The following is a 16,621-nucleotide window of genomic DNA, read 5'->3' as shown; positions in this document are numbered from 1 at the left end:
TGTAAGTCCAAGATGTTGTATTAGTGCACATAGTTTGTTGTTAATAAATGATCATCTATCCAACTCAATATGAACCAGACTGTCTGTGATATCTTTTACTCTGTACTGACATATTGGAAATGATGTTATATCATGGTGGCAACAAGCCAATACTAGACACTGATGATAGTAAGTTGGTACCAACATGGCATCGTACTGTACTGATAAAAATCCTAATTTAGGATTCAGAAGTACCTCCATAAGTACCTCCTTCAGCAGAAAAAGATATATTCATATTGTAAAATTGAGAAAATGGTAACTGACTGGGAATGTGACTGGATTAGTAATCTAAGCTAATGCTGTGGGAACACCGTGCAATTGGTGGAATTTAAGTTCAATTTTTCAATCTAGGATAGAAAGCTTGTCTTGGTGACTATGAAACTATCCTGGATTGTTGTTATAACCCACCTGCTTCATTAATGTCTTTAGGGAAGGAAATATGTCACCATTAGCTGATCTGGCCAACATGTGACTCCAGATCTATAGCCATTTTAACTGCCCTTGAAATGGGCTAATAGGCCATTCAATTCAAGGGTAAATAGGGATGGGCATCAACTGGTGGCCTACGTGTCATGAATGAATGAGAGGAAATATGCTGAACAGCTACTCATCAATAACTTATGAGTCACAAATGTTTTGTGGTATTGATAGCTTTAAGTTCAGGATTTTCTGTTACTTCTGACATGAGGTTGTTTGATGAACTAACCCTTCTTGGTTGGCTCTTTTCTATAGCCTATGCCTCAAGCACATCATCCAAAAGTGAAATGTTAGCTTTCATACATATGCCGATGATATTTAGTTCGATCTGACCACCTTTCCTCTATGTTAATGTTATCAGATTATTTATCCGATTACCTAGAGCTGCATAAGCCAGAGGTTTCTTCAAACAAAATATTCAGAAGACTGAAGTCATTGCTTTCAATCCTCACCTCAAACCTCATTCCCTAGCTACTAATTCCATCCCTCTCCCTGACAACTATCAGAAGCTGCTCACAACTGTAGATTATATTTGGCCCTAAGATGAACTTTTGGCCACATAACTGCTTCATGAAAGAGACCACTTGTTTCTGTCTCAGTAACACCACCCGACTGAACTATTCCAGTTCATCCACTGCTGAAGTCATCAGCCATGCCTTTATTGCTTCTGTACTTGACTATCCTATTGAATATTTCCATGTTCTTCCATAGACTGCAAGTCATTCCTAAACTCAGCTCCATGTGTCCTTGGCAACACTCAGTTCCATTCACCTATCCTTCTTGTGCGAGATGGCCTACATTGGATTCCAGTCAAGCAAAACTTAACTTTAAAGTTCTCATCTTTGTTTTCAAGTCACTGTACAACTTTGCTATAGACTGTCCTGAGTAACCTCTTCCAGTCTATAAGCATTTGAGACACCTGCAGTCCTTTAATTCTGGCCTGCGTTCTGTATTCTTGTCACACCAGCCTTGGCAATCATTTCTTCAATGGTCTTGATTGGACCAAGAAGCAGAATAAGATATAGGAGTGGAATTAGCCCATCAAGTTTGCTTGCCATCTGATCGTGGCTGATATGTTTCCCATCACCATTCTCTTGCCTTCTCCCCACAACCTTTGATCCTCTTAATAATACAGAACCTTTTTAAGCTCTTTCTTTCTAATTCTCTGCACCAAAATATTTATTTTTGCACATAGCAGGACTAATGCAAGAATGCCACATTTGAAGTAAATGAAACAGTTCATACTCTGAAAAAAGGATACCAATTGGCAAGGAGTAGGTGTCTGAAATTTGGCATTCTTGACATCCTGATGAGTGCAAAATAATCGCTTTGGCAACAAGACTCTCTTTTCCACTATATTCAAATAGTGTACGACCAATCATTTGTTTAGAAATAATTGGTGACAGTACAGTTAGCTCAAGGGACAGAATTTGTATATCGACCAGCTTTAAGTAAGGACTGGGTCAAGTTTTACATTGTAACTCCATTGTCGGTAATGAGTTGTGCAGGCTCATATATGAAATATTGCCACTTGGAATAACATCAGAGATCTGTTGGCACTAGGTTTGCCAACTTTGGTTGGATACATTCAGGAGAGTTAATCATTGGACCCTATAGCTCCAGCAACCGTGCAAAATCAACCTGTTTCTCACATCCAAGATTTCTATAACTGAAAGAGAATACACACAGCAGAATCTAGGTTCATTAAACTTCAAATGAACTCCAAGGCAAGCCTAGACAGGTGGGAATTTTATTCAATACTGATTGAACCATTCCTCAGTATGAATCAGTGCTTTCAGAAGAGGAAGTGGGTTGTAAAAGAATAGTAAGCAACATCTGATAAAAAAGAGAAGTAAATATTCATGGATCAGTAGGAATGCTAAGGGTGAAGAAAATATTACGTTTTCTCAAATAATAACAGTAGGCACAACAGCAGTGTGTTTTTTAAAATGGCAGAACTTTAAGATACTTAACAGGTATTTTCTTTCAATGACAAAATTTAACATTGCTACATTTAACTGTTGTAAAGCAATAGCAAGACAAAAAAAGTGAGCTTCTCAGTCTAACCAATCAATATTGGTGCTTCTCTTCCACAGAACAGTAGCCTTTATTTATTACTATAATGCTTCAACATTCCTTTTGGTGCCCTTTTCTCCGACATTAAATATAATATCTGGTGTTACTCTGCTTGGGAGTCGACAATCCACAAACTCTTAGCATTCTCGGTAATTAAGAAATTTCTCCTACTTTTTGTCAGAAATCTCTTCTACAATTACTGTATATCTATGACGCCTCATTCCTGAGCCATCAATCATTGGCAAATTGTGCTTTGGCTATAATTTTTAAAAAAACATTCGCAGGATGTGGGCATTGCTTGCAAGGGAAGCATTTGCTGCTAATCTGCGTATGACTGCGTGGCTTGCTAAGTCATTTCCAAAGAGCATTAAAACCTCAGCCACATTGTTGTTTTATGGTCACCATTACTAGTACTAGCAGGTTATTCCAGATACCTTTTGAAGAATTGAATTTTAATTCCAGGCAGTTGCCATGCTGGGATTTGGTTTCACTTCCTTGGATTATTAGTGCAGGGCTATGGATTATGAGAGTGCAGTAACATAACCATTTATATTGCTGTATCTTCCACATCCAACTCTTTAATCATATTGACAATACCTCTTCAGTCATCCAATATTTTTCTCCGTCCTAAGAGAAATAGCGTCAGATTTTCCCATCTCGCTTTTATTTTTCTTTCTCCCAGTGTGAGGCAGCAACCTGCAAATCTGTGCTGAACGTTCTCTCTAGCCTTAACACCTTTCCTGCATTTTGGAATTATAAATTGCACACACTCCCAACTGTGTAATTCCTAAGATTTTATTGCAGATTAACTGTAGCTGATAAGGTTCAACGAATGTACACAACATAGGTACACAGAATCCCAACAGTGTGGAAACAGGCCATTTGACCCATTAAGTCTACACCAACCCTTTGAAGAGCACCCCACCCAGACCCACCCCCATCCCTCTAATCCAGCATGTCCCATGGCTAATCCATCTAACTTGAACACCACTAGACACAATGGGCAATTTAGCATGGGCAATCCAACTAACTTGCACATCTTTGGACTGTGGGGACAAGCTGGAGCACCCGGCGGGAAACCCACACAGATACGGGGAGAATGTGCAAACTCCACACACAGTTGCCCAAGGCTGGAATTGAACGCGGTCCTTAGCACTGTGAGGCAGCAGTGCTTACCCCTGAGTGAGCATGCTGCCCTCCGAAGGGTGCTGTGGCCTTAGTTGTCATTGGTAGAGACTCTGCTAGAAATTTAGAGCTACAGCAGCTCTGGGCAACGATGTCTGCTGCAAGATCCTCATATATAGTGTAAATAAATACTGTTTGAAGACAGCCCTGGAGGTCTAACCTGAGTTTATCTGAACAGGTTAATCCATATTTAAACGTTGACCACTGCAGTTTTCATTTGTACTAAACCTAAAATCTGAGTCTGTTTTTATAAACATTGAATGCCTTCAAAGATCATACAACACAGAGGGAACCTATATGGCCCCATGGTGTCTTTGAACATTCCACGAGTCCTGTATGGTAAAATAGGGCATAGTAAGCCTGGTTTCATCAAGTGGGCATCATACCTGACAAATTTGCTGGAATTCTTTGAGGAGGTAATGAGCAGGTTAGACCAAGGAGAGCCAATGGATGTCATCCACCTGGACTTCAAGAAGGCCTTTGATAAGTTGCAGTACAGGAGGATACTGAGTAAGGTAAGGGCCCATAATGTTAAAGGCTAGCATGGATAGCAGTCTGGCTGTTTGGCAGAAAGCAGAGATTGGGGATGAAAGGGCCCTTCTCAGGATGGCAGCCAGTGACAAGTGATGTTCCGCAAGGCTCAGTGTTGGGACCAAAACTTTACACTTTATACACTAACGATATAGATGAAGGTTCTGAGGGCATTCTGGCTAAGTTTGCAGATGATATAAAGGTAGTTGAAGGGGCAGGTAGCATTGAGAAGGCAGGGAGGCTACAGAAGGATGTGGCAGGTTAGATGAGCAGGCAAAGAAGTGGCAGATGGAGTACAACATGGGAAAGTGTAAGGTCATGCACTTTGGTAGAAAGAATGGAGGTATGGACAAGATTCTAGATTGGGAGAAAATTTAGAAGTCTGAAGTGCAAAGAGACTTGGGAGTTCCAGTCCAAATTCTCGCAAGGTAAACTTGCAGGTGGAGTCAGTAGTAAGGAAGGCAAATGCATTGATGGCATTTATTTTGATTGGACTTGAATATAAAAGCAGCGATGTACTTCTGAGGCTCTATAAGGACCTGGTCAGACCACATTTTGAGTAATGTGCACAGTTTGGGAAAGATGTACTGGCCCTGGAGCGTGATCAGAGAAGGTTCACAAGAATGGCCCCAGGAATGAAAAGCTTAACATATGAGGAACGTTTGAGGACTCTGGGGTTTATACTCGATGGAGCTCAGAAGGAAGGTGGGGGGGGGGGATTCTAATTAAAAATACAAAATATTGAATGGCCTGGACAGAGTGGATGTTGGGAAGATGTTTCCATTGGTAGGAGAGACTAAGACGCGAGGGCACAGCCTTAGTGTAAAAGGAAGACCTTTTAGAACGGAGATAAGGAGACACTTCTTCAGCCAGAGAGTGATGAATCGATGGAATTCACTGCCACAGAAGGTCAGATCATTGAGTATATTTAAGACTGAGATCGATAAGTTCTTGAGGATCAAGGGTTACAGGGAGAATGGGGTTGAGAAACATATCAGCCATGATTGAATGGTGGAGCAGACTCAATGGGCTGAATGGCCTAATTTCTGCTCCTATGTCTTAGAGTCTACTGTGCTGTTTGTCCTTAGCTCTGCATTTTCCCTCCCTTTCCGGGAGGGCTGTTCCATACAACTGAACGTGTTTTGTCTTTCCCATCTCCAAATCACCTGTAGTATTTTTCTCATGTGTTAAACCACTATCCAGGAAATCGCTTATCCCCTTTTAAGTATATTTTAATTGTGTAGATTTAGCACTGATGTAAGTTGTCCAGGTCAGAAAATGAGCTTATCTCCAAAACAAGAACCAGGTGAAATGCATAAATTGGATTCTGCCCAGTCCAGATCTGGAGTGTCAATCCTCATGAGTGTTTGCTCCCACACAAAACCTTCTAAAGCAATGTTAGGGAAATATTTCTGAAGGAGCATTTTTCCCAAGTTTTCCTTTGCAGAAGCATTCAATAAATTGCTTTGTTTGTTTGTTGCACAGCAGATGCCATCACAGCTCATGTGCCACAATTCCTATTCCATTCCACGTGAAAAGTCTAAATCTTTTCTGAGGCCATGAAAAGGCACTATATGCATTTTCATCCATGCACATAACTTTTCACACAAAGGGTGGTGCATATATGGAACAAGCTTCCAGGGGAAATGGTGGAGCCTAGTACAAGTACAACATTTGAAAGGCATTTGGATGAGTATGTGAATAGGAAGGCTTTAGAGATATATGGGCCAAATATTGTCAATTGAGGCTAGATCAGATTGGGATAGCTGGTTGGCATGGACACATTAGTCTGAAAGGTCTGTTTCCATGCTGTATGCCTCTGTGTTACTGGGAACAACTGCTGTTCTACTTTTACCATCATGGGCTGACTTTGGTTGCATTTCCATTTTAAACCACAAGATGGTAGATATGGCAAACAGCATCACTTCCGTGTAACAAAACTGTGTCTCCTCACTGATAGAAACTCTAAATTTGGAAATTAATTCAATTTTCTCCTTCCCAAATCTGCCATTAATAAATGAACACTGAGGAAACAATTATAAACACTGGATCAATCTATCACTTTGTTACTAAGAGGCAATGGTGAGTAATCCTGATATCCCAGGTTGTGCTACAGAACAGTGGGAAAAACACTTGATGCATCACTTGAGGACAAAACAGGATGAAGATAAACAGAGCTTATGCCCGAAACGTCGAATCTCCTGTTCCTTGGATGCTGCCTGACCTGCTGCGCTTTTCCAGCAACACATTTTCAGTACTAGTTCTAAATAGCCCATATTTGGACTGTGCTATTGTCTTAAATGGTACTTTTTCAGTTTATTTTATGTACACTATTGGTCTGTACTTAGATGATACACTTGCAGGGCTACAGGCAATGAGAGAATGGACTCAGCGCAAGCTGTTGAGATAGGTGTGATTACCGAGTAGACTCTTTATTTGCCATATGGGGTAGGATTCTTTAAATAATCTTTAATCAGTACCACCAGGGAACATGCCATGACATGTTAGAAAAGAGGATCTGAATTTATAAGTTTTGGTTTCAGCAGGTTCACTGAAAGTTCCACTTGGAAATTTTTGCAAGTGGAATTTTAAATGTCCGTACAACTCTGTAAAAGTCTAAGTCCTAAGTTTGGTTTCCATATATTAGCGGCTAATAAGAAACAGGATCTTGGAAGAAAATTGACATCACCAGGTATGAATGGATTGCTTTAAATAACAACTAGTTTGCATTCAGGTTAGAACAGCATCAACCTCAAGTAGGACACAGAAAAGCTGAAAAGACTAATGAGTGGTTCAGATGTCCAAATCAGTTGTGTTTTTATCGCAGGTCCTCTTTGTTATTTGGATTTCAGCCACACAGATGACAAGACTTACCTAAATTAGGCAGAGAATGACAACAAAAAGAAGAACTGAGGGGCAAAGATTTTATCAACATCAAATTGTCCAAATCCCTACTGACATTTAGTCAAGAGGATTTGTAGTTTCACCACCATATTGCTGAATATTCAATAAGCTCAATTAGATTTTTAAAATAATAATAATATTATCTCTACCGGCAATATTCCTTTTGAAAAATAAATATTTCTAAAAATAAAAGTTAACCATCCTGAAAAATCTAAGCCTTGTTAAAATCAAAGTTGATGATTGGCGCTCAGGGGGCTCTTTTGGGTGCACGCTTGGTGTTCATTTGTTTGACCAAGCCTCTGATTCCCCACTGAGGTAAATGTCAGAGATCCCTTGGCATTATTTACAGCAAGAGGACAGCAAACAAGTTTCTCCTCAATGTCCTGGTCAATACTTGTCCCTTAACCATAATTAGAAAAATGAATGATCTGATTGCTGCAGATGAGAGCTTGCTATGAGCAAATTAACTGCCGCAGTACTTCACCATTATAACAATTTCTACAGTTCAAACTGAGAAATCGGCTATAAATTGCTTTGGGATTTTGAGGCCATGAAAGATTCTCTCTCTCTAACTAAACCAATAGCACTTCTTGCCTTCACGGAAAGTTAATTCCATAGGCTCCTATTTGCCCATTGAATCCGAAATTAAAATGAAGCATAATATAACAATGAGGAGATATAGTGTGCTTCAGGTTGATTTAAATATCCTGTACAACTCTGTAAAAGTATAAGTCCTAAATTTGGTTTCCATATAAAAAAAGACCATGCTATCACACTACGTGGATGCAGTCTAAGTAAGATTTGTAAAGTAATAAAATTCACACACAAGCAAAATGATATCAATGAAGATTAATTTTGGCCAGTTTCTAGAACAGGCAGAGGAGTTGAAACGGTACTGTCATTTTGTAGGTATAAGCAGATGAATTGAGCCCTGAAAGAAATAGACAACAGCATCTAAGTTTGACAGGGTATACCCAAATGACAGTTGACAAGTGTTAAGATGATATTCATTGTTTATGTATTATTTACTCAAAGAGATGTCTCACTTTTCTCATGAATGCTAGAAATGGCATAAACGCTAGATTACGCTCATTCATCCCTGAGCCCCTAGATAGTAAACAGTCAAGCAAACTGGATCAAAGACACAGTCATTGGAGATGCTCAGAGTGATTGTTACTGAACACCAGCACTGAGTAGCTACATTACCAAGAAGGCTCTAAATATTGTAAGTAGTTGTATTTGACTACTTCTGAAAAGAATACTCTTTGTACTCAAATGGTCAATTGACAATACCTCAATGAGGCGTGATCTGCAGATGAGATGGGCCTTAAGGTTTCTGTACACTCATTATGAGACCTTCAGCAAACTGAGTATGTCCAGTCTGACAGGATGATTTCTCCAGCAATATGCAGGATTGGAGGGTAGCTACAGAATATAATTTAAATGTGCAAAATAAATGGCACTTATGGCAATGCAAACCTCAGGCATGATTGACATGGAAACTATCTAATTATCTTCATGTAGCCCAGGCTGAGTAGTATGGCAGTGTTGATTTGATGGGTCAGTCATTTGATAAACCAAAACTATTTGCCAGTTTGTGTCCACAGTTTCACAGCTGGCAGAGTATTTTTATTGCAGTTAACTGACAGTGGTATACTTTTTCACATTTGACTATAATTTGCTCATGCAAACAAACCGGATTCTCCCCAGACACATTTTAGGTGAATCTCATTTTAATTGGCAATGTTCTACTGAGCCAAGAAAAAAATCAATTGCAAAACAATAGGATCAAGTACATTTGAAGGAGCAATTCACCAATGTAGCTGGGTTTCTGTAGGCACATCCTAACCCTGCAGCTCTCATTGTGCTGTGTAGGGATCAGATTTTGTAGCCTCATTGACCCAAAGATTTCAACTTATGTCATATGTACTTCAGTTGCCTAAGCCCTAGACTCTGGAAGTCAATCCCTACACACTTCAGTCACATGCTCCACCTTTGAAAGGCACTTTTCATAGCTGTGAGCAAACCTTTGGTTGACTGTCTGGATGTTGGCCTATGTGGTTTGATGCCAATTTTTGTTGGACAGCCATTGCTGAGAATCACCTTCAGATATTTTACTATGTTGAAGGTACAATATAAATGCAGCTTGTTGCAGTCATCAGCAGCACCTCATTTATGTATCTCTCCACTGTTGGCAAAAAGGAGATGAAAATCGCACATATATTAGAATTGTTGCGGTTCTTCTGTCAACAGATTTCATGGTGCAGTCTAAACTGCTGTACCCAGTAATGCTAGCAGCCACTACCAACCACTTCTTTGTGGTTTGTATTGTTCTTGTGAAGAAATGTCCACAGATATTCCTTTGCACTCATGTGTGAGCTACCCTTCATTTTCCGGCTCTACAGCATTACTGACTTGCCAAGGTACAAAACAATAAATTATGTTGAGGGCCCTTATTGCTGCCATTGAGCAATGCTGTGTGATTGCTTATCATAGAATGTTGCAGCATTGTGGGGGGGCGGGGGGGGAGTGTGACATGCTCACACTGATACACACACACTGACACACTCACTGACACACTCACTGATACTCACACTGACACACACACTCTCACTGACCCTTACACTCAATGACTCCTCCCTCAATGACTAATCCAACTCCCTTTTTAAAGTTATCATTGAATCTTCTTCCACTGCCTTTACAGGTACTGCAATCGAGATCATCAGCCCTCTGCTTCTTTTTCACAGATCTTAAATCCGTGCCCTGACTACTGATATTCCATCCAGAAGGAAGAGTTTCTCCTATCTTACTCTGTCACAACTTTCACCATTTTGAGTGCCTCATTTAAATTTCCACATTTTTGCACAAAGGGGGATAACCTACAATCTCTACCTGAATGAGGTTCCACTTCCCTATGTTTATAATAACATTTCATGTAGCACAGTGGAAGTGTCCCTACCTCTAAGCAAGAAGGCCTCGATTCAAGTCCCACCTGTTCTAGAGGTGTGTCATAATACATTTGGACAGTTTGATTAAAAATATCTATGATGACACTTCATGGTCCACAGTGATGAGTCAGTCAGCAATGACTGAGTCATTGTAGACCTCCTAGAAGACAGTGTAATTCAGCAAAATGTTCTGCAAACAGTCGCAATGGTACATGCTTTAATACACTGAACCATACTGATCAATGACATTTTCAAAAAAATCAAGAATGCAAATTCTGATGAAGAGCACAAATAAAGTTCAACAACCTTTACTCCTCATCTCTCAAGGGGTGATGAAGGCAAACAATTTTTCAGGTAGCAAATGGAAGCAGAACTTATTATGCACTTTAGATTGCATTATTCCACATTTAGAAGGCCACTATATCATTGTAGCAGCTTGGGCTAAGTCTAACATAACTCCTTGTCTGACATTACATACATCCTGTAAGGGGACCACTAGTAATAGATAAAGAGCAGGATTCCCAGCTAATTTAGATTCTCCCATCCTGTTCCTGGATCATTATGGCTACTCACTTGCATCGTTTTAGGTAAATCCAGATAAGCTTGGAAATGGTTACCTACCTGATCTGTATCACAATGGGGCACAATTGTTCAAAATTTATCCCAATTGTATGACAGGGCTTCCAAATGACTGCACACTCAGTTGTTTGGAACTGTGGTGGACAGCATAGTGCCTGATTGGCAGTGGAGAGACTTTCACTCACATTGTGTTGCATATCTCATACAATATGAGAAGATTTAAATCTAGCATTAGATCAGTTAATGATTTTGTAATGGAATACATTTGAATATTCAGATGTATTAAGCACTGCAGTGTTCTGGTTCAAACTGTGTTCAGGGTTTGCAGTAATCCAATGTTGTGCTGAATAAACCAAGGTTATGCAAACTACGTTTTACATTCGAGGCTTATCATGTCAGTATGCAGATAATAAAACAATGACTCAGTGTACACTTCAGTGTTTTACCTGTCTTATGAAGGACAATGTCAGTACTGTTCCCATTTGACAGCAATTAATCAAATCCAGTTGTGTCAATATTTTTCATTTGCACTCAGTTATTGGCAGCGCTTATTATAATCCTGTCTTATTTTGAGTATGCATTACTCAAACAGTAAATACAACGCAATGTTTAAATACTTTGGCTAAACTGATTCAATTCTAAAATTGGTTAATCATGTACTAACCAGAATAACTATAGCAGTGCAGGCTTTTCACAAAGGTTCATGTTTCAGTTAGACTTCTGTAATAATTCACTGAGGTTTGGGATTCTGCTAGGCTATGTGGTTTGATGGACATTACCGTGATCTGTGAATCTGAATTAGAGCCCATCAAAAAAACTGATCATTAACGATCAATCTTCAGCACCTCTAAAGAGAATCTAACAAGGCTTAAGATAGAACAAAAAATTGTTGCTGAAATTATTTCCTTTTTAGAGCACAATCTACAACATATTTTCATACCAGAAGTGTTAGTTCTGTGATATTTGTTCAATTCCTATCATGTTATGTTCTTCCCTCGTATACACAGGAGGTGAATAACAATCAGTTTAGGCTTGTGTTTATCATATGGTCATTGTGTCCTTTTTCAGTTCGGATTCACCTTTCAGTGTTGAGGGTACAAGACTACAGCGAAGATCTGAGTCCCCTGATTCGAAGAAACGGCGTATACACAGGTGTGATTTTGAGGGCTGCAATAAAGTGTACACAAAAAGCTCTCATTTGAAAGCACATAGGAGGACGCATACAGGTAGGAGGCTACAACAGCTTGCATTGATGCAAGATCTCCAATGTAAAAATGTTACAAATGTAAATAAATAATGCAACAGAACCAAATTGCGGAGGGAGACAGTAAGACAGATGTCCAAAAGTTTTGCTCAAAAGTTTGGTTTTAAGCCTAGACAGAAAAGAAAGGATTGGCATTAAGAGATCCACATTGTGGAGTTGATGATGGCTTAGGTTTTATTTTTAGGCAAAGGTGCAATTAGAACACAGAAAATGTCAGTGGCAGAGCATCTAAAGACGAAATAGAAAGCAAAAAGAAAGATCAAACACTGTACTCATTCATTCATTTGTCAAAGGTAATTAAAAATTAATTTTAATCATGGCCAAGGGTCAAACGGAGGTAAGTTTTACAATCAATCATTTTTCTAAGTAACATATAAAATTACAAGATTGATTAAACTGAGCAAAATAACTTGTTGATCATTAAATTAGGTTCAAAGTTTGACAGTCATTGCAGAGTTTATTCCCTGTGCAGGTCAGATATGGCCTATTCTTAAAGGTCATCATTCCACATCTTAATGTTTTCTTGAGTTGATTGGTAGCCCCATGAGATCTGTCTACTGGTAACAAGTAGAGAAACTTGGTGCGTGGCATTAATGTCAAGAAGGAGTGGCAGTGTTGATTACATCTTTCTTCGAGTGATTTATGATTATAATTATTTTAAGCATCTGAGTAAAGATAGCAATGAAGATCAAATATTATTCATCAAACAATTTCCTGAACCCTTTCTGTGGTGTTACACTGCTGTTTTGTGATTGCACACAGCCACAAAGACACCAAGTATTCCATAAGCACCCTTTTCATATCCTCAAACATCTCAAAGAACTTTATAACAACTGATATACTTTAGCCGTGATTGAATGGCAGAGTGGACTCGATGGGCTGAATGGCCTTCCTTCTACTCCTATGTCTTATGGTCTTATACTTCTGAAGTGCTTATGCTGTCGAAGTGTTGTAAAAGGCAGTATAAGACTCTAGGACATACCATGCAGGTATAGTGACAATGTCATGGAGAGGCATGATGATGAGGATATTAAATTGAATGTGTTAATGAGGGTAACGAAAAGCTACAGTAAGTTGCAATCTGGAAATGTTGTAATTTAAAGAGGATAGAAAATCAGAACCCAGATGAAGTAGAAGAGAAATTTAATTGGGAAAACATTAATGATTTGAGTCTGTTAAAAAAACATGTAGCAGCAGAGCACTTAGAAAATCATAATGTATTCAAGTAGAGTGATGATAGCTTTATGAAGGGAAAATTACACATGATGTATTTATTAGAACTTTCGGGAGGATAAGAATCAGGATAGCTGAAGGGGAACCAGTAGAAGTAATATGCTTGGATTTATGAAAGGCATCGAAATCAGGTACTCTGCATAAAGCTATTAAGGTAAGAGCCCATGACATTGGGAGTTGTATATTAGCATAGATAGAGTATTGGTGAGCTAATAGAAGTCAGTGTTGGGATTGGAGGACATTTAGGGAATAGCAACCCTTAAGTCGTGAAGTGCTCGGGTTCAGTGCTCGAGTGATAAAAGTGATAATTATTTATGATACATATGAATGACTTGGATGAGATGAAATGGGTGTACTATTGCTAAATTGTGTAAAAGTGAGTGAAAGACGAGTGAGAAAACAGATTAGAGAGCAGTGTTGCATCTCACCTGGCTAGCCCACTGATAGGCAAGCCCTGCTATTCCAGGAGTCAGACGTTAAAGGCTTTACCAAAGTCCCCAGTTTACCTGTCTGATAGATGCAGGTTAATAGAGAACAGTGACCAGCTTTCTATACTTAGGACTTCTATTTATCACAAATAAATAGATTCTAACCACTGATAAACAACTATGAGCTGTCAACATGTAACCCTACTAGTTCAAATTCCCCTTCTAGACGTTCTCTCTCAAGCAAAGACACACAAAAAAAATTGGGATATGGGTAGGAGGAGTTAAAAAGTACAAAGGAAGCAGATCAATACTGCCACTCCTCAGGATTTGATTCTTTTTGTTTCTCATATCCTGTAGTCTCTTTTTTTTTGCTTTGCGGCTGTTTCGCTTCTTCACAGGAGACACAGAGCAACTGATTCAAAAATTGTGAAGTTTCTGACTTATTGGGCAAAAGGAACAGCTTACAGTAACTCAGAGAAAACAGCCAGTTTTCTTTTGCTTCAGGTGTTTTACTGGAAAGAGATAGAGACAGAGAGAGAGAAAGAAAGAGAATCTCACATCTCTTCTCCCACAAGAGTTATGAAGGCTTCTTCCTGTACACATGCACAATTGGATCCGCAAATCAAGCAACATATGGAGAGCTGTTGTCAGCATCCACAGCTTGTCACAAATGCACAAACCAATCAGCTACTTGTTACTGGCCAAATTGTACTTTGTACACATGCCCCAATGCCATGTTGTCTATTTATACCATCCTCCACTGCTTACAGAACAACAATGTAAGCATGCTTTAGTGGTTTGGATCAGAAATTAGCTAGCTGAAAGAAGACAGACTGGTAATTGATGGGAAATGTTCATCCTGGAGTTCAGTTACTAGTAGTGTACCAAAAGGATTTGTTTTGGGGCCAGTGCTGTTTGTCATTTTTATAAATTACCTTAATGAGGACATAGAAGGGTGGTTTGGTAAATTTGTGGATGACACTAAGGTTGGTGGAGTTATGGAAAGTGCTGAAGGATGTTGCAGGTTACAGAGGGACATAGATAAGCTGCTGAGCTGGGCTGAGAGGTGGCAAATGGAGTTTAATGTGGAAACGAGTGAGGTGATTCACTTTGAAAGGAGCAACAGAAATACAGAGTACTGGGATAGTGGTAAGATTCTTGGTAGTGTAGAAAAGCAGAGAGATCTCAGTGTCCATGTACATAGATCCCTGAAAGTTGCCACCCAGGTTGATAGGGTTCTTAAGAAGGCATATGGTGTGATAGCTTTTATTGGTAGAAAGATTGAGTTTTAGAGAAATGAAGTCATGCTGCAGCTGCACTTGGAGTATTGCGTACAGTTCTGGTCATCGTGTTATAGGAAGGATGTGTAAGCTTTGGAAAAGGTTCAGAGAAGATTTACTGGATTGTTGCCTGGAATGGAGGGAATGTCTTATGAAGAAAGGCTGAGGGACTTGAGGCTGTTTTGTTAGAGAAAGAAGATTGAGAGGCGACTTGATTGAGACATATAAGATAATCAGAGGGTTAAATAGGGTGGACGGTGAGAGCCTTTTCCCTCATAGTGATGGATAGCATGAGGGGACATCGCTATAAATTGAGGGGTGATAGATATAGGACAGATGTCAGAGATAGTTTCTATACTCAGAGAATAGTAGGGGCATGGAATGCACTGCCTGCAACAGTAGTAGACTCGCCAAGTTTAGGGGCATTTAAATGGTCATTAGATAAACATATGGTTGAAAATGGAATAGTGTAGGATAGATGGGCTTTGATTGGTTCCACAGGTTGGTGCAACATTCAGGGCCGAAGGGCCTGTACTGCGCTATTATGTTCTAGGAGTTAAAATAAGTTTCAGTAACTTGCTTCTCACAAGTACTGCAAATCACTCCTTTGTTCTTGGTTGTAAAACAGTACCTTTTCCCAGTTTAGTCCACAATCAAAATAAAGAAAAATTAGAATAGGTGATCTATGCAGTTGGAAAAGCTATGCCCTGATCTTGAAAGACCAGATAATTTTGACTGATACTGATCAAATAATACATGGCATAGTGTTCCTACAGTTGACACAGTTTACATTGTACGAGTTCCCCATTTTCCCCAACCCAGGAATAATAAGTCCACCAAAGGGCATTTCTGTTCAATTATGTTGTCCTTTCTGACATAATTCTCTTTATATTGGTCTAGCCACTTCAAAAGATCACGGAATTGTATCCACAACAGGTGAATTGGCCAAGCTAAATTGCCCATAGTGTTAGGTAAGGGGTAAATGTAGGGGTATGGGTAGGTTGCGCTTCGGCGGGTCGGTGTGGACTTGTTGGGCCGAAGGGCCTGTTTCCACACTGTAAGTCTAATCTAATCAATTGTGTTTGGTGCCAATCTGCTTTGTGCTATCTACTGTAATGACGTTTCAACATCATACTAGATACAGGGCCTGCCCACAAAACTGCCCACAGTCCTCAACCTCCCCTCTTCATCTGAAATTTTGAGAGTTTTTGAATATCTTTCAGAAGGCCGTAAATGTGAAGTGAGATTTTATGACCACAAGGACATGAATGGACTGTTGTTTTAGATTTATTCACAAACTCATTAATCTGTAAACTTCAATAAGAAAATAGTTTGAGACATAATTATGAAATTGTTTTAAAAACTAGGTCCTACACAGCTGTGAATTGATACTGTAAATTTCTTTTTTGTGTGATAAACACATCTTTAACTGTGTTCATCAGACTTTAGCAAGTTGGCCTCATGAGAATGGTCACCTCAGGTTTGAAGAGCTTGCAGACTTTATGTACCATCCAGTTGGATCTGACATATCGCAGGGATGGGGATGGAATATATTAGGTTCTGAGGGTACTTGATAGACTAGATGCTGAAAGGATGTTTGGAAGAAATGAGAACCAGAGAGTGTGGTTCAAAAATAATGGGTGTCCCATTTAACAAGAGAGGAGAAATGGTTTTTTC

General features: G+C 39.4%; 1 protein-coding gene across 4 annotated transcripts in view; it reads left to right on the top strand.

Annotated features, from left to right (window-relative positions):
- Window positions 1-16,621, top strand: part of klf12b (Kruppel like factor 12b) — a 286,186-nt gene that overhangs the window by 248,343 nt on the left and 21,222 nt on the right. For all 4 annotated transcript variants that reach the window (XM_060825893.1, XM_060825892.1, XM_060825891.1 and 1 more), the window contains one exon: window positions 11,808-11,965. In XM_060825893.1, the coding sequence (XP_060681876.1) occupies window positions 11,808-11,965 (158 nt within the window). The remainder of the gene's footprint in view (window positions 1-11,807; window positions 11,966-16,621) is intronic.

This window comes from Hemiscyllium ocellatum, chromosome 6, assembly GCF_020745735.1.
Source record: "Hemiscyllium ocellatum isolate sHemOce1 chromosome 6, sHemOce1.pat.X.cur, whole genome shotgun sequence".
In the NCBI taxonomy this organism is placed as follows: Eukaryota; Metazoa; Chordata; class Chondrichthyes; order Orectolobiformes; family Hemiscylliidae; genus Hemiscyllium; species Hemiscyllium ocellatum.
This window is presented reverse-complemented; position numbering and strand designations above follow the sequence as displayed.